Source organism: Balaenoptera musculus, chromosome 10 (genome assembly GCF_009873245.2).
Source record: "Balaenoptera musculus isolate JJ_BM4_2016_0621 chromosome 10, mBalMus1.pri.v3, whole genome shotgun sequence".
Classification (NCBI taxonomy): domain Eukaryota; kingdom Metazoa; phylum Chordata; class Mammalia; order Artiodactyla; family Balaenopteridae; genus Balaenoptera; species Balaenoptera musculus.
The window spans coordinates 33392918-33417470 of NC_045794.1; the positions used below are offsets into that span (position 1 = coordinate 33392918).

At 44.7% G+C, this 24553-nt stretch overlaps 2 protein-coding genes across 27 annotated transcripts in view; one reads left to right on the forward strand and one right to left on the reverse strand.

The window, feature by feature from the left end:
- Positions 1-1276: 1276 nt before the first annotated feature.
- PRICKLE1 (prickle planar cell polarity protein 1) overlaps positions 1277-24553 on the reverse strand; it is a 107802-nt gene continuing 84525 nt past the window's right edge. For 4 of the 26 annotated variants that reach the window (XM_036866613.1, XM_036866624.1, XM_036866629.1 and 1 more), the window contains 11 exons: positions 16550-16641; positions 15277-15386; positions 14485-14571; positions 13665-13878; positions 12708-12893; positions 10889-11002; positions 10084-10221; positions 9286-9489; positions 7767-7953; positions 5980-6843; positions 1280-3573 (listed from right to left, as the gene is read on the reverse strand). In XM_036866613.1, coding sequence (XP_036722508.1) covers positions 2711-3573; positions 5980-6843; positions 7767-7953; positions 9286-9489; positions 10084-10221; positions 10889-11002; positions 12708-12842 — 2505 coding nt within the window. In that variant the 5' untranslated portion in view covers positions 12843-12893; positions 13665-13878; positions 14485-14571; positions 15277-15386; positions 16550-16641 and the 3' untranslated portion in view covers positions 1280-2710. Of the gene's footprint in view, positions 3574-5979; positions 6844-7766; positions 7954-9285; positions 9490-10083; positions 10222-10888; positions 11003-12707; positions 12894-13660; positions 13879-14484; positions 14572-15276; positions 15996-16260; positions 16514-16549; positions 16642-22292; positions 22312-22470; positions 22634-22705; positions 22767-24553 lie in introns of those variants that run through there. The other 22 variants (XM_036866635.1, XM_036866626.1, XM_036866638.1 and 19 more) reach the window with 19 other exon arrangements.
- On the forward strand, positions 21271-22113 carry LOC118902752 (proline-rich protein 2-like). Its single transcript, XM_036867436.1, has one exon. The coding sequence runs from the start codon at positions 21271-21273 to the stop codon at positions 22111-22113; it is 843 nt and encodes a 280-aa protein (XP_036723331.1).

Sequence of the window (24553 nt, forward strand, 5' to 3'; positions counted from 1 at the left end):
TATTGCTATTAACCAAGATTTAAAAGCTTTAAAGGTTACGTTATTATTATGAATAAATATTTCTGCATTCCCTTAATCCTTTGGCAATCTGTATAACCCTTATATAAGGAAATGAAAAGATGAATAGGGTGATTATTGCCAGAAGCAAAAGCAACTATGACTTGAAAACTACTGAGGACAGTGACTTCAGCTTATACCTGCCTTTCTCCAGGTTAAGTAAGGCTGAATATTACCTGTTTACTATTTGTTATCCATCCTTTCCAAGCAACAGTCTTTTCTAAAAGGATGCCCACTGTTTGCAGCATAGGATCTGAAAAGGTCTTCAAAAATCAGGAAGTCTGCTCCTGTGTCACGTGAGATCGTGAGGGAAGAAGCACTCTCATACTTGTAAATGTAGAGCAGGAGATGGCCTTCCGAGGAAAACTGGTGATAACCATCAAAATTTTAAATGCATAACCCTTGTCCCAGGAACTGTGCTGCTCAGAATTTATGTGCATATGTGCCAGTGCAGGATAAGGTGTCTATGAGGAAATTCAAGCCCATCACTAAAGGGCTGGTGACGTAAATTATGGTATATCCAAAAGTAGACTATTATGCAGTCATTGCAAGAACAGAATGAGGCAGACCTATATGCACTAATGTGGAATGTCCACATGTAAAGTGAGAAAAGCAAGTCTAAGCCGGTCTAGTTTGCTGCCATTTTTAAAAGATGATACATTAATGTAAATATGGTTTGAACATCTGAAGGATACACTAGAAATGGATAACAGTGGTTCCTTCTAGGGAGGGGAACTGAGGGGTGGAGAGTGGAAAGGAGATTCTTCACTGTTTTTTGTTGTTGTTTTTTAACCACGTGTATGCATTTTCTTTTCACTGCTATGTTTTTAAAATGAACCAGACAAGGGAAACGATGATACAGTTATTGAGGAAAGAGCTCTCCCCTCATTGGTGTGTTTCTGAAGGGGCTCTGTCTAGCCCAGATACCAAACCTTGCCCCATCCAGGGGAGGGTATAGTGGATGCTGTCGAGCACTGGTTTTCCTGTTGGATTCAGGTCTGCCCTCCCAAGGCCTAACAGCTTTCCCCATACCAGCAAATACAGACAGCTTTGCTTCTGTGCCTCAACTTCTGTTTTGTGCCGACTGGTAGGGCAAGTGGACACGCAGGAGTCAAATGTTGGTCAGTTAATGGTAGGAGAACGGCACGGTAAATCAAAGGAGCAAAGTGGATCCAGTGATCTGGATATGTTTGCAGAGATCTGTGTTCAGAAAGGTAGTTTGTTATTTATTAAGCATTTATTAAATACCTTCCTAAAGTTCTGCGATACCACTGGGACACTGAGTTAGTTAGGACTGAAACATATGTGCAAGAATGGCCCATATCAAAATATTAGCTCATCAGTTCAAATCCAACGTAATTCTCCCTTGAAATAGAACCACATATTAACTTGAAGTAACCAGTAACACAGCATCCTCTAAATACTTTAAAAGAAAAACATAACCAGAAGGCCCGGTTTTCAAAACTGCTGTTAAAGGCCAACAAATTAGCTGGAAAGGAGGGATGAAAAGGAATAAATCTACAAAGTACTCTGCCACAGAAAGCAGATCCTTGTAGTTTTTTTGGTCTCTTTCCATGAGATAATCACTACCTTGCTGAAAATGGGAAAGGCAACCCCTGCCCATGCCAAAGGGGAAAAAAAGTATTCACCCAAACAGCTTCTGCTTGTTTTTACCATATATTCCAGGTGTACGTGTAGGGGGTTTTTTTTGTTTGTTTGTTTTTACATTTATACAGTTTACATTGCTTGACCCATAAATAACACTTGTAAGATTAATAGGGCCATAGTTTTAAAGAGTATTTACATAGCCCCACCATGCATACAGAGCCTTTTTAATATTGGAGGAAAAAAAAAAAAAAAAAGGAACTTTCCATCACTAGGCAATATAAATTTGACCATCTAAACTTATAAACCCTGACTAAAATACAAGCAATCATTTCATCCATAAATGATGTTTCTGGTTCCCTAACAAATCTAGCACTGCAGTGTAACAAACATCTTACATTTCAGGGATATAAAAATATCAGCTTTAAAATCTGAACTGTACAGTATATACATTAATATTTGCACCGTTAAATTAGGAATACACTTAAGTCTATGAGATACTACATTATAAATAGCAATGTTCTTTTCGATCTCTAGCTGGAGCTAATACAATATAATGTTTACCTGGCTAATGAGGGTTGGAAGGGGACGACGTGGCCTTGCATGACGGGACGCACAGTGTTGGCTGGGTCACATGACTTACGTGCATGCCGCACAACAGGACAGACTGTCAGGACCTGGACCAACCTGGTGCAGATAAACGACAAACACTAGTGCTTTACAAAGGTGGCTCGAGTTCTCTATTGTCTAAAATCAACACCCCCATCCAATCACCTCTCAACAGGTTCTTGAGGATCTCTTGAGGGTTGGAGATCAAACTGTGATGCACCCAACAGGCACAAGAGGTCACGTCCACCTGGCACCATCCAAGGAGGGTAAATGGAGAAATCACACCTTCCAAAGGCTAATCTGACACTGTAAACAGCAGTCGGGGTCTCATTTACATGGGCAAAGCACTTGAATCTATTTTAGCAACTTTCCTATGGAAGAAAAAAGATACGATTTAAGATGGTTAATGGCTAAGTTTACGATCTCCACAGCTACTAGGTTAAGAAATGATACAGTTTTTGCCCTTGTGTCCCTTTTTCTTCTTGGATTTAGTTGTCCTCTGACCAAACTGAGGAGTGGGGAGTGCGGAAGTTGGACTAGAAAGGTCATCTGTATAGTATGCGTATCTCTGCGGCCGGGGCTGAGGAATTGGCTGTCCGAGAAAATATCCTTCTTCTTCTGAGTCGGAGGAGGAGGAGGTGGAGGAGGAGCACCAGGAGTCGTCGTCCTCCCCGTAGAGTCCCAGAAACCGAGGCCCTCCCGGCTTCTGCAGGGTGTAGTCGGACGTGGCATGGGCGTACCGCCCGTACAGGTCAGCGTTCTGGATGTAGGCCTGGATCTCCCGGGCACTCTTACTCTGGATAAACTTCTCATAGTTATCAGGGGCGTAAAGCCGCAGCCTGTCCTTGGGAGAGTATTTTCTTTCTGTAACGAGGTTCAGAGCATTGTCCGAGCGGGACTTCCTACTTCTTCTGCGGCGATGGTGATGAGACCTGGGTCCCCTTTCTTCAAAATGGTACACCCGTCTCCGCGTTCTCTCGCTCATGGGCGGCTGCCGGATTTCGATGTTCTCATAGCTTCCGTTGTCAATGACATCATCGGAAAACTTGACCTGCTGTGGCCTGGACTGAGACTTGGACCTGCGGAGTACTGGCAGGTGCACTGGCTTCTCCTCAGGCAGGACTTTTTCTGGACACAGCTCTGAACTGAGGCTCTTCAAGGACTCTGTGCTCCTGTGCAGCATGGAAGAGTTCAAAGTCCCCATATTGCTCATTTTCTCACAGTCTTCTGCCTCTATTTCCTCGAAGTTTTGCAGAGAATATAACGATGGCCTTGGCTTGCTTTCTCCATCCACCGAAGCCCCTAAAAGAAAAGCCAAGACAAGATGTGATTCTCGGTAATCCTGATACTCTGACACTTATTACCAACAAGCTACTGAAAGGAAGCATTTCAAAGTGACGTCTCTCAAACCTCAGTATCTGATTAGCGATCACTAGGCAAAACCAACATACTACAATATACACTTAATTGACAAGAGGTATGAATTTTGTTATTGAAACAAGGGGCCCAGCGTCTCCTACGAGCCCAGCCGTTTGGGAGCCAAATGTGAGGTACAGCCCATGGGGTGAGCAGCCAGACTTTAAAAGCTTACCTTCCTGAACTAAGAGTCCTGCCATTAGCTTATTAATACGGCACACAGAAGCTTCTGTCTCTCAGCCCATTAAAGCCAGACTGCTTCATCTGGACGTCTCTCAAAGCAGTCCTTCCCTTTGCTCTCACACGGCTACCATTATGGTCCTCTTCCTATAGCCAGACTAGTCTTTTTTTTAAAGGAAGAGCCTCAATTAGCCATTTTTTTTTTTAAAGTACATTTTTTTTTAATTAATTAATTTATTTATATTTATTTTTGACTGTGTTGGGTCTTCACTTCTGTGTGAGGGCTTTCTCTAGTTGTGGCAAGCGGGGGCCACTCTTCATCGCGGCGCGCGGGCCTCTCACTATCGCGGCCTCTCTTGTTGCGGAGCACAGGCTCCAGACGCGCAGGCTCAGTAGTTGTGGCTCACGGGCCCAGTTGCTCCGCGGCATGTGGGATCTTCCCAGACCAGGGCTCGAACCCGTGTCCCCTGCATTGGCAGGCGGATTCTCAACCACTGCGCCACCAGGGAAGCCCCAGACTAGTCTTATACCTGGTCACGCAGCCCAAGGGCCACGTCCAGCCCACAGCCTATTTGTGGATAGAGTTTCACTGGGACACAGCTACACCTATTTGCTCCCATGCTATCTATGGTTCCTTCCACAATGACAGAGTTAAGTAGTTGCAACAAAGACTGTAAGGCCCCAAAAGTACTCTCTGGCCCCTTTACGGAAGAAGTCTGCCAAACCCCTGACCTAGACCTTCATCCAGTCTTCTGCCCCTTCGACCCATAAACTTAATAATGCCACTTCCATATTAATCTCATTGTAAAACTTTTCTCAAAGCCAATATTGCAATCCTTGTTATAACAGGGCTCAGGCAAGTTAAGAGAAATGGATGTAACCCAGATAGCTGTAAGGAACAACAGGAAGTGGTGTGAACTGTTGTCAGCTGTAGGCTACACAGCTTCCTACTTTCTAAAGAAAGCCTGTTTTTCAGCCCATCATTGTCAAGAAATGTCAGCACCAGCACGACGTATACCAAATGTTGTCTATTTTTGATATTAAGTGTTAAAACACCTGTCATAGGGCCTAGCAAACAGGAGGTGCCTAATATTTAGTCTTACCCACCATCCCTCAAGTCCCCTTTATTGTAGGCCTTAACATTGACAAGCCCGACCAAAGCCAGGAGGGTAGCTGTCTTATCCCTCCTTGCCCGGTACCTGGCACAGGGTCCCTCGTGGCAGCGGGCAGCTGCTCAAGCCTTTCCTGCCTGTGTTACAACGTAACATAACCTTTATGAAAGGACTGAATGTCATTCGTTGGACTATAAAACTAGCCAAGTGACAGCAGTATTTCTGTATCAAAAAACTTACTGCAAATGTAAGATTCAGGAGGGCTGGGTTCCAGGTTCAATCTTGTCTTTAAACACCTATGTAAAGTTGGCATTTAGCCTCTCGGCACCGCTTGCGGTATCTTAGTTCCCTGACCAGGGATTGAACCCTGGCAGTGAAAGCACCGAGTCCTAACCACTGGACCACCAGGGAATCCCCTAGCCTCTTGGAAATTCAAGTTTCCTCATTTGTAAAATGCAATAATATCCACTCTATCAGGTCATTTTAAGGATGAAATGTATAGATAACTGACATGAATGTGTTTTGAAAACTTTAGTGAAATTATTTTATAATCTGGGTAAAAAAAAACTTAGCTACTATTTTTGAGCTGCCTGTCGCCACAGGGAAATTCAGGAAAATACAAAAAATGTTCTGTGCTTATAGAGTACACATGTTGATTTTAGTATCTTGAAATTCATAGCATGATCCAAAGAGTCCAGTATCTTTCTTCAGATACAGATGCAGACTCCACGATCCCAATAAATTCATTTCTCCTCTTCAAAGCAGGGATAATAAGACCTATCCCCAAAGACTGTATTGGAAATATATTTTATATGTATGCACACATGTACACACGTGTTTGTTTTGCTATAGTGTTTGGCATTCAACTGAAACTCCTTCCTCTCCTTGGTCTACAGCTGTAAATAACATAGCCCCCCCTGCTGGTGCTGACCTGATATTTGTGGAATGAGCTTTTCGGTGGCTCCTTTTTCAAATACCCCATAACCCCTAGATTATGTACCTGTGATATTAGACAAAGCCAAAGAATCCATAGAATCCCGAACACTCTGCTCTGGTTTCAAGTCTGACAAACACTCCAGGGAATCTTCATACCACTGAGTTTGATCGTGACTATATCCCGAAGCCCCATGGTCCAGATCCAACTCCTGGAGCCTTCGACTGCTCGCAGGGCCCGGGTGGCTGCCATAAGCAGAATCCCCCAGTCCATCTTGTGACTGTGCCCAGTACATATCAGACTGGTATTTCTTACTTGCAAGGCTCTGGTTATTTTGCTTTAACTCGGTCTTATTTTTAACCATGTTATCAGATATCCAGTGCTCACTGGCTCGAATGTCCATCTCATTGGGCTGCTGCTGAAAGAGGCTTTTATCACCAAACTTGAGGAGCAGCTGCGTCATATAATCTTCATGCTCAGCCCATTCTTCAGGGTCTTCTGGGGTTTCGTGCTCTACTCTGCCTTTCCAAAATTCTTCATTGACGAAACCTGCTCCTTGCCTGGAAAGACTCAGATCATCCAGTTTCCGAGAAAGGGTGTCGTCAGCATTGCCTGAAAGGCCAGGAAACTTGTAGTTCAGAGCAGGGGACAAGAGGAGAGACTGCCGACACTGATCTGCCGACCGGCTGCTTTTGCCCATCCGGACACTTCTTCTGGAGTCTCTTGATCGGGCCGACTGGAACGCAGAGTCCGAAGAATCTGAGGCATGGACGTCTTCACCGAGGCTGCATGTCTTTGAGCAATAAATCTGACCTTGTTTGGGAAGGAAGGGGCATCCCAACAGAGAGGCTTTGCACTGGGCGCAGGAAAAGCAGGCCTCTGTAGCGTGCCAGTGCTGTCCGTCATAGGTCATCTGCGCATGGTCCACACCTGTTTCAAAAAAGGATCCAGTAACAGGTCACAGTTCCATCTTGAAACAAAGGCAGAAAAGACAGACTGTGGGCATGAGGGAACACTTGGGGGTGACGGGACTGTTCCAGATCTTGATAGGGCTGTGAGTTACACAGGGGCAATTAATTCTCATTATTTGCAGATTCCACATTTACAAATTTGCCTATGTGCTAAATATTTTGTAGTTCAAAAATCAATACTCGCAGAGCTTTCAAGGTCATTTGTGGACATGTGCAAGGTGGCAAAAAAATTTGAGTCAAGTGATGTGTGTGTCCCAGCCGGGGTCAAAGGGCACTGCGCTCACACTTGCGGCCAATTTAGGGCCATTTTTTCGCACTTTTTGTGCTTTCTGTTGGTGGTTTTGCTGTTTAAAATGGCCCAAGCATAGAGCTGAAGTGCTGTCTAGTGTTCCTAAGCGCAAGGAGGCTGTGACGTGCCTTGGAGAAGCAATCCATGGGTTAGATAAGCTTTGTTCGGGCAGGAGTTACAGGGCTGTTGGCTGTGAGTTCAATGTTAATGAATCAACAACATATATTAAATAAGGTGTCTTTAAACCAAAACATACACACCAACAAGATTATATATTGATTGGTTGATGACAATGTTGCGACCAGAGGCTCACAGGAACCTAACCCACTGGATCCCTAGGAGCAGTGGCTCAGTATAGAGTTCATGGCGACTCTACAGAACACAACTAGCAGAAGTAATGAGAATCCAGTATACACCCATTTATCAAAACTCATCAAACTGAAACATTTAAAACCTATACATTTCACGGTATGTAAACTATCCCTCAATTAAAAAAACAAAAAAAAAAAGGAAAGAAAGAAATAAGAGTGTAGGTAATCAGAGACAGACTGATGGGTAAGTGACAGAGCCAGCAGGCTGGGCCGTGGACGCACCAATATGCTCGCCGCAGGTCTCACAGTACTCGGCGTACAGGGACTCGAAGCAGCCGCAGCAGAACGGGCGGCCGTCCTTCATGATGTACCTCTGTCCCCCCAGGACCGTCTCGCACTCAAGGCAGCAGAAGTGTTTCATGTGCCAGTGGCGACCCTCTGCTTCTGTGCACTCATCAGCAAAAATTATCTTCAGAGAAATATGAGGCCATAGGATGAATGAAAAAAAAAATCATTGTGAACGATTTTAAAGGTCAAGTAACTGCACGTTTGCTGGGCAATTGACAGGCACTGGATCTTAAAGTCGCTTAGACAGTGAACTTTGTTTCTTACAGCCTCAAGCTTAACTAACTAACTTGATTTAGCTATAGAACAAGAACAGAAAGTGAAAACGTTGAAAAAGAGAAACTGAGTGCATGCTGATACTTTAAAAAACAAAACAGAATTCTACGTTGGATATAATTCACTTGGTCCTATTTTTGCTCCCCAATCACACTTTGTTGGCATAATCTGGCAAAGAATACATTAACATTGAAATAATTTAGTGGTCTGTGCATCTTTTAATAAAGAAAACTCACTAAAGTGGCTGTGGAGTCAACATAGTTAGCACTCTCTGAATGCTGGATTATGTGAACACCACTTGTGTAGATAACACTTCGTTTGACGGTGCCGTCTCCAGATTAAGGACTTTTAATTTTTTTACATTTTCGCTTTCAAAAAATTTTCAAATAGCACATCATTGAAAAAACTTAAACGTATAAAGGTAAAAACTGAAAGTTTACTGTCACTGATTGAAGTAGACTAGGGAGATAATAATGAATAAATGCAATGAGGTTCCCTGGATGTGGTGAATAAATGCAATGAGGTTCCCTGGATGGGGTCTTGGAATAAAAAACAGACATCAGTAGAAAAACTGAGGAAATCTAAATAAAATCTATGGTTTAGTTAATGGTATTACATCAGTGTTAACTTCTTAGTTTTGATGCATATACCATGGTTATGTGAGACGTTTTAACAATAGGGGAAGCTGGGAGAAGGGTACACAGGGACTCTCTGTATCTTTGCAACTCTTCTATAAATCTAAAAGTACTTAAAAATGAAGAGCTTAAGGAAAAAAATTTCATTTCACACCACCAGCCCTCCCCACACATGCTCCAGGGGTCGCCACTGTTAACTTAGTGTATGTCTTTACATACCATTTCTGAGTGTTTGCAAATATGTATACAGTCTTGTTCTTCCCCCCTTTAACAAGAGTAAGATCAATTGCTGCACACTCTTCTTGCAACTTGCTTTTTTCTCACAGTCCATCAAGGACATGCTACTTATCAATACACAACGACACCTGCTGCTTTCTCTTTATTAGCTGCATATTATTCCATTGTACCAATGGGAAGGGTTATCTTAAAAATGTACACACAGAGTGCAAGCAGGAGAGATCTGTGTTTTGCTTAGGTGTGAACAGTGGAATATTGGCTTACTAGAAGCTTATTTTTTTCCAGTGTTAAGGGATGAACTTTTTTACCTCGTCACATGCTGAACACCGGGGTTTGAGCAGCTCAGCATGGTGCCGGCCACAGTGAATTTTTCCATCCTGATAAAAATAGATGAGGTCGACCAGCAGCTCGTTGCACGTGAAGCAGACAAAACAGGATGGGTGCCAGCATACTCCAGGGCCCGCTCGAGAGGCAAACACTGCAATTTCACCTCCATTTATCTTCAACCCACACTAAAAACAGAAGAATTTAGATCTTAAATGACCCCTTTTTAATGACTGGATTCTCAGCCCTTTCCACTTTACGCTAAATCCCAAGTTTGTCAGGGAAACTTTAACTTTTGTCCCCTCCTGCTAGTGATTAAATAGCTCTTTAATGCGGGATTATTCGTGATTCTCCACTGGAATGAACATGCCTCAGATCTACTACCACACTGGGCTGCTCCTCAGAACACGCGCAGTGGTTTTCTGGGGGCGTCCTCCTGTTGGATATACTCCTACTCCGAGGACAGCCAGTAAGGAGGCCCCGAATGTCTTCATTACGTCCCTGCGTTCTTGAACACTAGGTGCCCCCCAGCACCGCGCTCCACGCCAAGACCTCACGAAAGGCCGGATTTCACCCGATGTTTACATGCCTCCCCCATAATGCACAGCAGTGTAGCCGGTTACCGACACGAATCCCCACGTAATAAGAAGCTACGCTGCCTTTCCTTCTCTCAGTTTTTGGAGGCTTTTAGGGGGCCCACGCCTGTGCTGGAGCTGCCCCCTACCCACCCCCACCCCCCCAGCTGATCCACGCACATCACTGCTCATCCTAGAACGGGCTACCTGCTCGCACACAGCGTGCATCGCTGCTCTGGACAGAAGTTTAATCGTCCCTCTTCCGAGTGCTTCTTTCTTCCGCTGAGCACTGAACACTTGCAACTCTTTTTCCTCCTCTTCACTCAAAGTCTGGCAATACCGCACCTTCACAGAAAGAAACAGAAGCACCACTCTGAAGCAAACAGCCTCCGTCACCAATTCTTTATTTCCAGAATCAAGTTTCAGGAAATAAAACAGCAAGTTTAGCTGGCCTGCCCCCGTGAATCGCCAGTTTAAAAATGACCCCGTACGTTTAAAATGACACCAAATCTTGCAGCCTCTCTAGCAAAAGGGAAATGCAATTTGAAGGAAGAGTCCTTTTTTTTTTTTTTAAAGATGAAAAGTTTAATTTAAACTCTTATCAGCAGAGACACTAAAAAATCATAAGACATTAACCTTTCTACAAAAGGTTTAAACTTGCTAATTGCCACCTTCATTCTACATTCTACAGGCACTCAAGTCCACTGCAGGCCTGGGTCACCATAAAGCACTGACTCTGGGTGAAGGGGTAGGGAGATCGCAGGAATTTGTAGGCTCCTGATAACTGGTGGGTGGCTGCAAACACTGTAAAAACCAACTTGTGTTAAGTTTATTGCACTGACACCCTTTTCTCTCTTAAAGAATGGAAAGCTGTATTCTCCGGCCCAATTTTAACTGAAGAAGGGCAAAAGGGCCCTAGCCAGGGAGGAGCTGGGGTTTATGGGAGGCACCACGATGCTCAGGGTGGATTTTTTTTTTTTTCCCCTAATTAGCCTTCTTCCTGTTATTTTACCTCATTATCATGTGGTGGCAACTGGTACAAAAGCTGTTTAATTCGGTGTTTCTCTCCAGGGCTGTTAACATAAGGAACCTTTTCCTCTGGTAAGCAAGCAAAATAGAGCTGGATCTGAGAGAGAGAGAAGAGGACATCAGCACACAGGAACCGAACACTTCAGCTCATTCCATCTTCACGTTACCCTGCCCTTTAGGTACTGGCTCTGGCCTCTGACAGGATTTGGCTACTCGGAGCTAATGAGAAGAGAAGCTGAGCCAACTCAGCAGAACTGCAAACCCACAGATAGCTAGCATCCAGCTGCTAAATTGCTCTTCAGGAATGCAATTCATAGTGACAATTAGGGGCATCATAAATTATGCACCGTAAGACATGCACATTTAATGCTAGGGTCAGCCGAGAGAGTCCTGAATGAATACTGGAAATGACCACACAAGGCTGTGTGACACTGTCCACAATCCAGCCACTACACAACACATTGGATTTGCTCTCTGAATTTTACATGTTGCAAAGACAAAAGCTGTTTTGTTAAACTCTGTAAACTCTCCCTTATCAGGTTCTCTCAAGCTTCAGCTTTCTTTGCTTGCATGGGTGCTATTTTCCAAATATCTGGAGTCAATTTCCCCAAGGAAACTGGAAGGGAGCTATATTAACCTGTACTTAGTTCACTTTGAAAGGGGAACTCAATTTTTGTTTGAGATTTTTTTTTTTTTCTTTCTGTTGTATCTAAAGGAAATCCTTAATGAGTACTGCGAAGGATACTGCAGTGCTGAGGAAAGATGAAAATGTTTGAAGGAAAAAAAATAGGAGATTAGGGAATTCGGGGCTTGTCTGCTTCAATATCTTAGTGTCTCACAAAACCTACTCACCCTAAGCTGCAAGAAGGGTTCTCTCTTAATGAGCAGTTTATCAAAACATTGCTTTCCTACCTGGAGGACCAGCTCTCCACCCTCTTCCATTGCATCAGCCGCAGGAGCTTGTACAGTTGTAAACACTTACTGAATACTAGCTACCTGTGTGCCAGGTACTGTGCTAGACCCCGGATGAATCGAAAACCCCTTTTCTCAAACGAGCTCCCATCAAAATGGGAAACACAACCATAACTCAGAAGCAATCATACACCTAGTTGGCTCTTTTAATTTCAAACTATCTTGGCCCTTATGTCTAACACCAGCAATTTTTAATAAGTTCATCATTATAAGGATATTGGGAAGATAAAAATAGGTACACAGAATGTTCTCATCTTCCTTAAAATAACAATACAACAAAGCACAAAATGAGCTCTTTAATTTTTTTTCCAATTTACACCATGTGGTGACAGAATCTTTCATGCACAAGGTTATCAAAGGCCAAATCCTACGCAATAACACTTCAGATGGTCTCTCACAGCTCTGTATCTCCTCTCTTCCAAAGCAAAGGCACTGCTGAGAACTGACTTGGAAACTTTCCTCTTTCCTTTGATTACCTTTTTGTTGTTACTAAAGTTTTTGAAAAAGTTAAACTCCTCCCACTCTCTCCAAAGGGACACCCAAGTCAGAAATCCACATGACAGATGCGTAGGCAGTACTCTAGTCTTCACTCAGTAGGGCAAAAATAGCATCCTTATAGGGCTTCTGGATCCAAGAGTACAAAAGGGATTGAAAACTTCCATGGAGAAACTGTGTGACCTTAAAAGCAAAAATTTAAAACCATCCAAAGAGTGAGGCCAAAGGACGTAGCATGTCACTGTGACAGTGATAGTCGATCATTTTTAAAAAATAAACCCTTGGAGACCTTAAATCACATTGAAAAACAGAAAAGCAGAGGACTCAGTTCCTACCTGCTCGGGTCTGAGGCCTGGGGGGACCCAGGCGTACTCCTCCAGCGCACAGCCCGAGTCGTCATCGGACGTGGAGCTCCGCTGGCACCCGAAGGCAAGTTTGCTCATTTTGGGCTCCATCTCCAAAGGCATCATAACAAAGTCAAACAGCCAGCTTCTCAGTCACAGGACATCAGACAGCGGCTGCTGTGGGCAATAGAAGACAAACTGGAGAGATGAACCCGAAGGCATTGCTCTCACCCTCCAAGAGCTTCTACTGAATGCCCGTGTACACACGGCGAGGCCCAGAGAAAGGGACCAAGTCGCCAGTGTCACCGTCCCCAGGCCCCCGGAACTTAGAATCTAGGGCCACGTGATTCGGAAAGAGGACCTTTACCAGCTCAGCATTTCAGAAAATGCCACCCAAACTAGCTTACTTCCAGATGCCTTTAAAAGGTGCTTCTCTACACACTATTCATTAGAAAGGTTCTCAAGAAAACTGCTTTGCTGACTGCCCACAGATGAAATCCCTGCGAAGCCTCAGGGGTTGTAGGAAGAAGCTGGGTTTGCGCCCCCCCGCCTTGCCCACTACTGTGTGCCGTGAAAAGATGGCTCCAGTCGCCCCACTTGGTTCCCTGCATTTCCTCATCCATCTTCCCAGCAGAGCACGGCTGCCTGCACAGATGGGGTCGGCTGGGCCACACTGCTTAGGTTTCAGGTTTCCAATAAAGTCTGAGAGGCACTGAACCTCGTTTACTCATGGAGTAGAAATAGCACAGTTAAATCCTTACACAGCACATTAAACCCGCAAGCCTTTACTATCCATGGGCTAAAGTCAGCCAGACGTTCATTAATGAGTTCCTTCATAAGACAGTAATTGAATCCAAGCACCAGGTTAAAATAAAATCCAGCATGGTGACAACTCGTGTTTAGCGGTGTTACTAGAAGGCTTCCACTGAAAAGCTCTGCAGTACCTACTGTGTGTGACATGCTCTCAGCCTGCTGCGGGGCACAGATTCTTAACCACTGCGCCACCAGGGTAAGTCCGCCTCTGAAAAGTCTCCTCAGATGAAGGCCTATAAAGGTGTCAAGACAACAGTCCCTGATCTACAGCACAGGGACTTTGTTTTCCCCATGTATGTTCCTTCCAAGTTTCTTCCGATTCTTAAAAATCATCCCCTGTCCCCAGGCACTAAGAAGAAAAAAAAGATACAAGACTTTCAAGATCATATGCAGCTTTTTATACCTGCCCCTTTCCCTCCACCAAAAAAAAAAAAGAAAGAAATTTACAGATAATTAGCCCAACCCAATTTTAAAGAAAACAGGCTCAGGGAAGTTAAGTGACTTGCCTAAGGTCACACAACTAAAAACCAGAGTCTAGTCACACTGTGTGTCTGACACATCAGACTTCCAAAAATTCTGCCTTAAAAAATTCTCTCATTTGCTGCAACAAGTAGGAAAGACAGTGGAAGGTAAACATTGTCAGCCTGACACTCAGTCATTTGTCAGTGACTCTCACAGTGCAACACGAGATACTTATTGTTAGAACATGGTACCTATTAAAGCCTGTGAGTATGGAAACTGATGATTTTTCTCTGATGAATCAAAGGAAGCTAAAAAATTAAAATTGTAACAGTTCACAAATGGGAGGCCAAACATCCAATGGCTACAATCTTTATTAGGGAGGAGCAATGCCCAACAGTAGATATTAGTCCAACTAATAAATGTAACTTTCATTCACCCCAAACAAAAAGTAAAGATGACCTCATTTCCTGCCCCACCACTGGGAGGGACTGACCTTTTACACAAGACATAAGTTCACACAGGTGTACTTCATTCATGTCTGAGGAAAGGCTTTCTAAACATTGGCACATTCCTTGTACTCCTCAGGAAAAAAGGACGTGTTAATGAAAGTCAGAACATTTCTTGGATCTAGTCTTTCCCTTTTGTTTTGAAAAAAAACCACTCCCCCCATATGGAAGGAAGAGAACTAGAGGTTAAGAATTTAATCCGGGGTGGGAGGGAGGGAGACGCAAGAGGGAAGAGATATGGGAACATATGTATATGTATAACTGATTCACTTTGTTATAAAGCAGAAACTAACACACCATTGTAAAGCAATTATACTCCAATAAAGATGTTAAAAAATAAATTAATTAATTAAATAAAGTCTATTTTATCTGAAAAAAAAAGAATTTAATCCGTAGCTCAAATACCCGCACCAGGAGAATGGGTGCCTTCAATGCAAATGAACCTGAATCATGAAATATGCACATCTACCCTTTGCCAAATCTGGCTGAGGAGGGAAATGTGAAGGTACCTGCTCTGCACAGACTTACTAAGATCATAAATATTAACTAGAACCTAAAACTTAAATGTCACTATATTTTAAAACAAGAGAAAACACCACAAATTAAGACAAACTGCAAATTTTCCAGGCTAGAACAAAGATGCAGATTGCCAAAGAGCTGAATTACTTTGACAGCTATACTGCTTGGTTAGCCTTCTGTGGAAACTGCACAGAAAATGACTACCCTCATCAAGGGAAATCACTTAGCACTCAGTGCCATGGTCCCGTCCTCCCAATCACCTGGACGCCGGCCACGTCTCCAGCCTGCAGCTCCCACAGCCATCCCAGCCTCGGTTCAAACTGAACTGTCACTCACCGCTCACCGGCGAAGCGACGAACTTCGTGATGAACTGAAGGAACATGAGTGACACAGGCGCAGCTTTCAGTGTCCTTTGTTGACACTCTGACAGCTAACTCTCACCTCTGTGCCTAGCCTGGCGTGATCAGTGCCGTGACATCTGATCACCACGTCAAGCAACCCCACGAAGGCGTATCTTGCTTAAAACCAAGGAGGAAACCGAGCCTCAGAGCAATCCGCCATGGGTCAGCTGTCCAAGGGCAGTGGCCTTAGAACCGGGCTCATGGGTGACCTTAAACCCCTGCAGCCCTGCACTGCCTCCTGGGTGGAACCTTTTCTTTGGTGAAGTAGTCACACTGCTGCTGCACTGCAGACATGCACGATGACACAGCCAGACGGGGGTGGGGGGGGCCAGTCCACTTCACCCAGAGAGGGCATTTTAAGGAGGACATACAGTCAAAAAGGATTATAAAAATTCAATGGCCTCATGAGCTGTTGCTTCAGCGTTCTTAATCTGGAGAAAGCCTCTTGTTTTCCTTTATATCAGAGGATAATTACTTAAAATGACAAAACATTACATTTACTAAACAAGTTCTAAGAGCTGGCCAAAAAATAAACATTAAAAAAATATATAGGGCCTTCCGTGGTGGTCCAGTGGACAAGACTCTGAGCTCCCAATGCAGGGGGCCCAGGTTCGATCCCTGGTCCGGGAACTAGATCCCATACGCAAGCCGCAACTAAGAGTTCGCATGCCGCCACCAAGACCCAGCACAACCAAAGAAAGAAAGAAATATTAAAAAATAATAAGTTACTTTGCGTGACCTCCACGTGCCAGGCAGTGGTACACATGCTGCATCAACACTATGTATTTTTTCTCTACCTGATAGCATAACAACCTGAAGTTGGATTTTTCTTTTAAAAATTACCTGTCTTGTCAGCAGGCCCAGAAAGCATACTGTTAGGTATATCGCCGTCTCAGACTACATCATATGGAAGCAGTACGGTTCTTGCACATGTAAGAATGTATAAAATAATTGACAAAAATGTGATCTCACAAATACACCTTATGTAGACATTTACATTACTACATGGTATTTGCTTTGCAGCACGAGAGAAAGAGGGAAGCCTGGCCATTACTTATGCTCTCTGGGTGATGAGGAAGGGTCTTCCAAATGCCATCCACACGTGGTTGTGTTTGCTTTGCCAAAATACTACCTTTTAGGCCAAACATGAAACCATGGCTGAATGAGATCTAACAGGAAAGTTCCATTCATTCTCTTTCCAGGTGCTGTCTCTTAAGGTTGATCCTGTGAAAACAGGAGCCACAAATCAGGTTTGCAAGTAAGCTGAATGATAACTGAAACAGGACTATTCTGCTGCGGGTTTTGATATGGAGGGAAGCAGCTCTTCGAGATTTCTTTTTAGCAGAACCACACTTAACGTGGACAAGAGTGGCCCCATCATGTGACTCATCCTTTAGTCATTTTGTATGTTATTCACTACTTTTGTAAATTTTTTATTTTGATGTAATTTCAAACTTCAGAGAAGTTGTAAGAAGAGTAAGGAACTCCTAGACAGAGCCTTTCACCCAGACTCACCAGCTGTTTACATTTTCCTTCATTTGATTTGTCACCCCCCATCTCGTCCTCCTTTTCCTCCTCTTTCTCACAAACACACCCACACACTTTTGTGGGAACCATTTGGAAGTATTTTTCACATTCTCTTACCTAACCACAATTAAATTAAACATGTTCTCTTAAAAAAAAGTTTATTTAAAAAAAAAAAAACTATGTGCAAGGTACCATATTAGATGTTAGAGATAAATAGAATAAAAAAGCCAAAATAGCTCAGGCCGCCAGTATTCCATGCTTATTCTGAGGCAGGTTTATTGTCCTGGTCTTGAAATGCTGCCATAAACTGAACTCAATCACAAGTGAATGACAATCATGCATTAACCAATTCTGTGCTAGGTTTGTTAAGGAAATGAACCAGCAGGGACCCCACCGCTCCAATGTCTTTATGATTCTGGATGTAAATAAGTCTGATAAGGCATGGAAAAGAAGTAAAACGGTTTGAGTCTGACCATGAAGGAAATGTGTAGGGAAAGCAACATCTTTAAAGCTAAAACCACTGTCAAAGAGGACTGAGGTTGGGTAAGGAGAGATGAGATACTTTTTCCTAGAAACACGAGGATTTGGGGTTGCTCCCCAAAAGCCATGCAACAAAGTTGAAGAGTTCCATTTCCCCCCTTTGTCCTTTCTTTCCCTTCTTCCTTCAAAATAGTTAAATAGCTACTTCTCACCATTTAAAAAGACTCAGAGACAAACAGCCCGCAGATGTATGACTTCTCAATCATCATATACTCGTCAAGAGAACACCTGACGCAAGGGACAGAAGCAGTGCTGAGGGAAGGCAACCTGTTGCCCTGGGCATTCGGTAAGCTCAGCCCTGAAGTCCTCAGACCTTTGACAAGTCACCAAACATTGTGGGACCTGGTTCTTTAAAACAGCAACTATTTTCCTTCCAAAGATGGCCTAAGGATGTGAAAGTTTTAAAGAAGAAAATAATTATATGAATATAAAGAATTAAAGTTACCACTGACATGTACCAATCGCCACTGTTACTTCCACTGATTACACACATCTTGAAGCTGACCAGTGACATTCAGAATAAGAACACTTTAGTAACAAAGACCGAATGTTGACAGGGGAGTTTCATCTTCTTTGTGAGTTCGGGACACTCTAGCCTCCTGAAGGGCAAACAGTTTTGATAAACTATTGGCCACTACTGGCCCTCAGAGTGAGCTTCTAACCAGTCCCTACATAAAATCTCTGACACAGACATATACACACACACCCCATGTCTACGGAGCATGGCAGGGTCTTTCCAGGTTTCCTTGGCAAAGCGAAAATTGGGAGCACCCAGTATATGACTGGCTATGAGGTGGCACTTGTTCCCCAAATTCATTCATCTAAGGAGGGGTTCCTTGTGAGATTTACTTTCCAGATTCATTTACTTCACTCATTCATTCATCCTTATATTTAAAGACCATTATTGAGTCATTCTGGGAAACATCAAAAATCAAGGAAACTGACATTTATTCTATTAAAAGCTAGAACTTAAAAAACAAAAAAAGTACCCACTGTGATAAGAATGTTTCCAAATTCCATTTGGAATTTCCTTGCTTTCTTTAATGGTGGTATGTGTGTAAGTTATATGTGATTTAGCCTTTGGCTGATCATTTGTTTTCATTTTGAGTAGGAAATGAACAATATAAAGAACACTGGCTTCAGGATTCAAGCAAATGGAGTTCTAAGTCAGCCATCCAGTTGGGAGGAGTTGAGGGCTATCTCACAATGCAGAGGTGATGTCCAGAATTACATGGCTTCAGACATGTGCCTTTAATTTGTTGCTTTCAGTATTCTATAAATTAGGCAAATACAGTTTGAAAAGTTGTCCAAAAGTATACAGAATAATTATGCTGTGGACAAGGGCTTAAGCATTCCTCCCATAAGCACAGTAATCACTGGTTAAGGAAGATAACATACAGTATGTGAAGGTGTTATTCAAACTAAAAAACTGCCTTATTATTTTGCTATGCTATTTTGGCCATTTGGAGATCATTTATTTTGTACTGGGCTGTATGCTGCATCCAGGATAGTTAAGGATTATTATTTTGATTGACCTTGACATACACATAAATGAGCCTTTCCTATTTTCCCTAAAAAGCTTAACAGGTCAACACAGTATATAAAGGTCCAGAGGCAGTAAAGAGTTGACATTTTGCTGGAAGACACGTTCTTCCAAAGAAGCAACAATAGATGACCATGGTAGCACTGAGTAACATTTTCAAGAATTACACATCTCAAGCAGAAGACTTTGGACTTAACCCTAGAGGCAATGAGAAAGGACAAAATGCATATGAGTAGGAGGGTGCCACTCGTGGTCTTTAAATTAAAAGAGAAAAGGAACCTGGGAGGGGCCTATTAGCCCACTGTCATCAAGAGAGCCTAAACATGGTGGCTTGGGGAGAGAAAGTAAAAGGAGCCGATAAGAAAGGGGAAAACTGGGTCAAACAGAGTTCTGAGTCCTCGGTGGCTGAAAGATGATGCACCAATATGGAAATACTACATAGGCGAGTCAGAAGGGGAGGGAGGATTTGAGAGCACTGAGGAGAATGAGTTCAATCAGATTCAGATTGAGGTTGTAACTGTACATCAGTTCTGGTATGGTTCTTATTATTCATCATTTTCTTGGACCAAGTTACCAAATCAAATCAAAATCATGCAAATAGAAAACAACAATTTTCAGCACCTGCCATTGAATAATGAAGTCTAAGGTCATACCCCTAATTAGACATACTTTTCCCAATGAAATTCCACTCTAGTTCCTATGAGAAGACTACCATAGCATTATAGGATCCCTAGGAAAAAGTATTTCTTGTGTGAACACGCCCAGGGAAGTTAGAAGTCCTTTGATCACCAAAAACCAGAACAGATACTGATTTGTGAAGTCAGTTGGGCTAACATTCCCTAAGTGTCCCCTGCTGCTAAGTGCCATCCTGTGGGCCACAAGCTGCTTAACAACTTCTTTGTTAAACTGCTTGTTAACAAGGCCTTTGTACATAGAAGATGCAGATCACACACACCATTCAAGAGCTACTCTAATTCAGCCGGGCAAAATATGCAGGTGAGTTAAATTGAACTACAGACTAATTTGGTAGTTCAGAACCCCCTAACACTTCCATCCTTTTCAACACACACACACACACACACACACACACACAATGTACATATGTATGTATTTATGAATGTATGTATGCATGTATGTGTGTGTGTGTATATATATATATATATGTATATATATATATCCTAGTTTTATGATGTCCTTAGCTTAAAACTTTAAAAAAGTCAGAGACCTGCAAAAGCCATAGGTCTTAAAACTATTACAATCAAGATTTGAATTCCCTAGTAAATGACACTAAACTGTAATCTCTTTAAAGTTTTCACACAAACAGCACTCAAGCCTATTGTCTGCTAAAGACAATAAAAAAGTCATGGCCAACAGAGGCCGACCCAATTTGACTTATACTGAAATGAATTATGATAACTGTAAAATAAAAACAGAATGAAGGTATCCGAAGATATTGCTTATGAAACATTCCTTGACTAAAAGGACTTCATACCAGCAATTAGTGGCATTAGGCCATGTGCCCTTTGGCCTTTTCTGTATTTTCCAGGTAAACCTTCATCCAACTTGTACACTTTCCGACAGCTGAGTGGCCCGTCAGGCACCATACCATTGCCAAGTAGCTATCCATTTTTCCAAGAGGAAATGTGGAACTCTGCAGGGTTTCAAAGCATTCTAATTTCATGCACAAATACATTCCACGACAGAAAGACAGCCTGCTTAAACAAAAGGAGGAAACATCATGACAAAGCATGGTCCCTTGCTAGAGCGGCGCTTTGGGGGTCAGGTTATTTGGCTGTAAACCGGTCTGTAAAGATAAAATCCGAAACGCTGGCTACGGTGTAAGACGGGCCACGCGAGGCACTGTTCTAATGAATTCACTATTTTCCATAATAGGGGGACGCAGATATTTTCTCAAAATCGTGTTCAAGTTTCCTATTGATTTTTTGAATTTCCATTTTCAACGGCGGCCCAAGGAAACGGCAGCCAGACTTGACTCCAATGTACACACAGACTCGGGTTTCACCCCGTCACCTGTTGGCTCTCGAACAACACTCCTCTTTGTGAAACTTACAGCCCTCATTTGAAACAAGTTTCCAGAGAAAACACTTCAAGAAAGTGTTTGAGAAGTCACGAGACTCGAGTTGTAAAAACAAATTCCACACATAGCCTGACTTAGCTGACACAGATTAATGGGAAAACCCGGGCTTTTTAAAAAGGCCGCGGGAGGGGAGTCGGAGGAAAGGATGCCACCGTCCTTCGGGAAAACCCTGCGGGTAAATCGAGATGGGCCGCGGGTGATGGGGCCGCCGGTCTCCGCCGGGCCCTGCGCGCCCGCCTCGGGAAGCCGCTCGGAGCAGGAGCCCGCGCCCCGGCGCCCCGCAAACCCACCCTCCGCGCCGCGCTGGCTGCTCGGGCCGCCAGGGGGCGCCCGGGCCGCGGGTCCCACTCGGCCCCCGGCTCCTCCGCCTCCGCGGCCTCCCGCACCCAGAAGCCGAGCTCCAGACCCAGCGGCGGGGAGAGAAGCCCTCCTCGGCGCCGGCGCGAGGCCCGCGAGGGCAGCCTCCCGACCCTCGGGGCCTTCGAAGCCCCCTCGCCACCTCCATAGGGGGCCCCGCGCCGCCCTCGGCGCAGCGTCGTCTCCCGGGGACCGCACTCGCCCCGCGGCTGGACGCCGACACGGAGTGGCCGCGGATCCCCGCGTCTATCCCCAACTTCCGACGCGAAGCCCTCCCCGCAGTCTCAGCGTTCAGCCGCTGCCGCCCGGCTGCCATCGAGCCCCGGGACCCAGACGGCGGCTCCCCACCTGCGGCCGTGCGACCGAACGCGGCCTGCAGCCCCTCCGCGGAGCCCTCGGCGCGCGCTCGCCGCCCCCCGCTCTGCGACCGGCCGAGGCTGGCGGCCAGGCGCGGGTGGCTCCCGGAGGAAAACAGGGCTGGGTGCTCTGCGGGTCACCCGCGCCCACCCATATCCGGAGGACACCCCAGCAGGGCGGGGGCCGAGGGGCGGGGGCAGCGAGCGCGGGGGCCCCGTCGCGCCGCAATGCTGGCCCCGCCCGGCGGGAGAGGGGTCGCCACCGCCCGCCGTGACGCGCTCACCGCCGGCCGGTCCTCCGCGAGCCCCCTTTCGGTGCAACGCGGAGATCCTCAACCGCGGCCGCCAGCTAACCTGCCGTGGGCGAACCGGCAAGAGGTCCCCCAGTTCCCCAGAGACCCTCTGTCCCCGACGGCGTCGCCGACTCTGCTCCCCCCGTGTTTGAGTCGCCTACCCCAGGCCACAGCGTCCCCCACGCCCCAGCCCCGCGCCTCTCCAAGATCCTTCACGGCGGAAAGAAAAAAACCCGTCTCCCCTCTAGCCCCGGGATCCGGCCCTGGGCCGGCGATCTTCTGAAGTAACCAGAGCCCGCATTAAAGAAAAGTAACCATTTCGCTTCCTGCCGGTCCTACCCTCCTCGCCTCGCTGCGGGCCGGCAGCCCGGCTTGCGATCCACGCCCTGCTCCGCACCCGGCTCCCGCCCGCAGGAGGCGCCTGCCCGGCCTGATCTCGCTGCCACCCGCTTTCCAGGAACTGTCACTGCAAACCGTGCCCCTGGCAGGTCTCCACGAGGTCCCGCGCACACGCTACTCCTCGAAAAGTTACCCCCCCCCCCAACTTGGCCAGCCTCATAGCTCGAGCACCTACCTCGGTCCGCCCGCTCCGTTCCCGGGAACCCTAGTGAGTGGAGCAGCTGACATGCAAATACCCCAGGACGCTTATGTAAACTTCCCCCTCCCGCAGGTGCACGCGCGGGCCACAAAACTCTGGGAGCATATGCAAGGCCACCTCTTAAAGAAATCATCTCCACTCTGCCCATAACAATGATGTCAGCAAATGGCACGTTTAACCAAGTTCTCACTTGGAAGGGATCATTAACATATGAATTCTCCTCTTAGGACTTTCCTCGCATTTCGGAGAGATTCCTACTGCTTAGCGCAGGAGATTTATTTTTATCAGTAAATAACAGCAAAAGAAAAGAAACCAGCTCGCGGGATGCACTCAGTCAAGTACATGAAAAGGAGTTTTTATAAATAGGTTAAGTGAATATCATTATTCAAACACAAGAACTATGCTCATACTCAAGGCTAATCTTGTTTCTGAGCTACTTCTAGGTACACTAAGAGAAAGCGAAGCTTGGCATTAGTTGTCTACAGAAAGAACAAAAAGAAGCAAAAACAGGACCTCAAAGCAAGCCCAGAAAGAAACGATAGATTAATAACCCACAGCAGAGGACTGAGTCTTCGGAACTACAAATTTTAATTTCTACAATAGCCTCCTTATCACAAGGTGAAAAAATGCCAGAGGAAGGGAGAGAAAAAGATGCAATATTTAAGAGCTCTATCAGTTTATAAAATGCACATAAATAAAAGCAACTTAAAATGGTCACCAGTTCCTTGGGTATCCTACCTCTTTTTCAGGCTATATTAAAAAAAAAAAATCCTTAAACCATCAGGATTCCTTGGGAGTGATTTGCAACATATATGTTTCTACAGTATACAACTGAACAATAGCCCATTGTAACTGACTTAAAAATACACAAATAAGTTGCCATAAATAGAGCAGTCAAGTAAATAATTCTGTGGCCAATTTCTGTTATCTCCACTGCAAAGCAAGGCAGCTGAGAAGCTGCCTTTTTTTTTTTTTAAGTTACTTTTTTAAAGTGGCAGAGACAGAAAAAAAAAAAAGGTTGCGGCTCGGCTGGTAGACTAGCTTGGAAACACTGATTTAGACAACAGGATTTGTAATTTAAATAGACTCTCTGTTGGCAAATCTAGACTCCAGTTTTGAAGACAGTTCCCAAACAGTTCTCATATAGAACTCCTCTAGCCTTCAGGTCGTGTGGGGATTTATGAGAGGGTGGTGGTGGGCTTCACAGGTGACCACTTTCCTCTGTGGAGCTGTGAAATTAACCATGAATACCTAGGCCAGATTTCCTTTATCCTATTTCATTCCCTTTGGGCTTTTTCGGGGAAGTCATCAACTGACAGTGTACAGTCCATTACTGATTTAAATCAAACGCTGAACTATCGTATCATTGTAATAAAGGGAGTATCAGCACGCCAATGCTTCAAGCCTGGTGGATGGATCCTTTTTGAAAGCTTTTAATGGAGAACTACACATTAGCCAAGGCCCCAGAACCCTCCCAACCACAAGCCATAGCAACACTTACGAGTATTAAATGTCAGCCATTGTAAGTATGCTTCCTCTCATGCAGTTACTTGTAAATACTGTTTGTTACATTTTCAACAAGTACTGTCAGCTTTATTGCCTATTGTAAGTGTTTTCAGTGATGAAGCAGTTTGGAGACAGTTAAAAGCTTCCTACTAAAGTTCAATCTGAATGCAGCAGACCTTCCTCTGGTCTGAAAGGCACTGTTATTGTCAAGGGCGAACTTATTCAGGATGGGGAGCAAGGCCCCCAGCCAGCATCCTTTTGTTTCAGCCAGGAGGAATATTCACTGCTTGCAGATCACACTTGCGAGGAGGTTGAGAA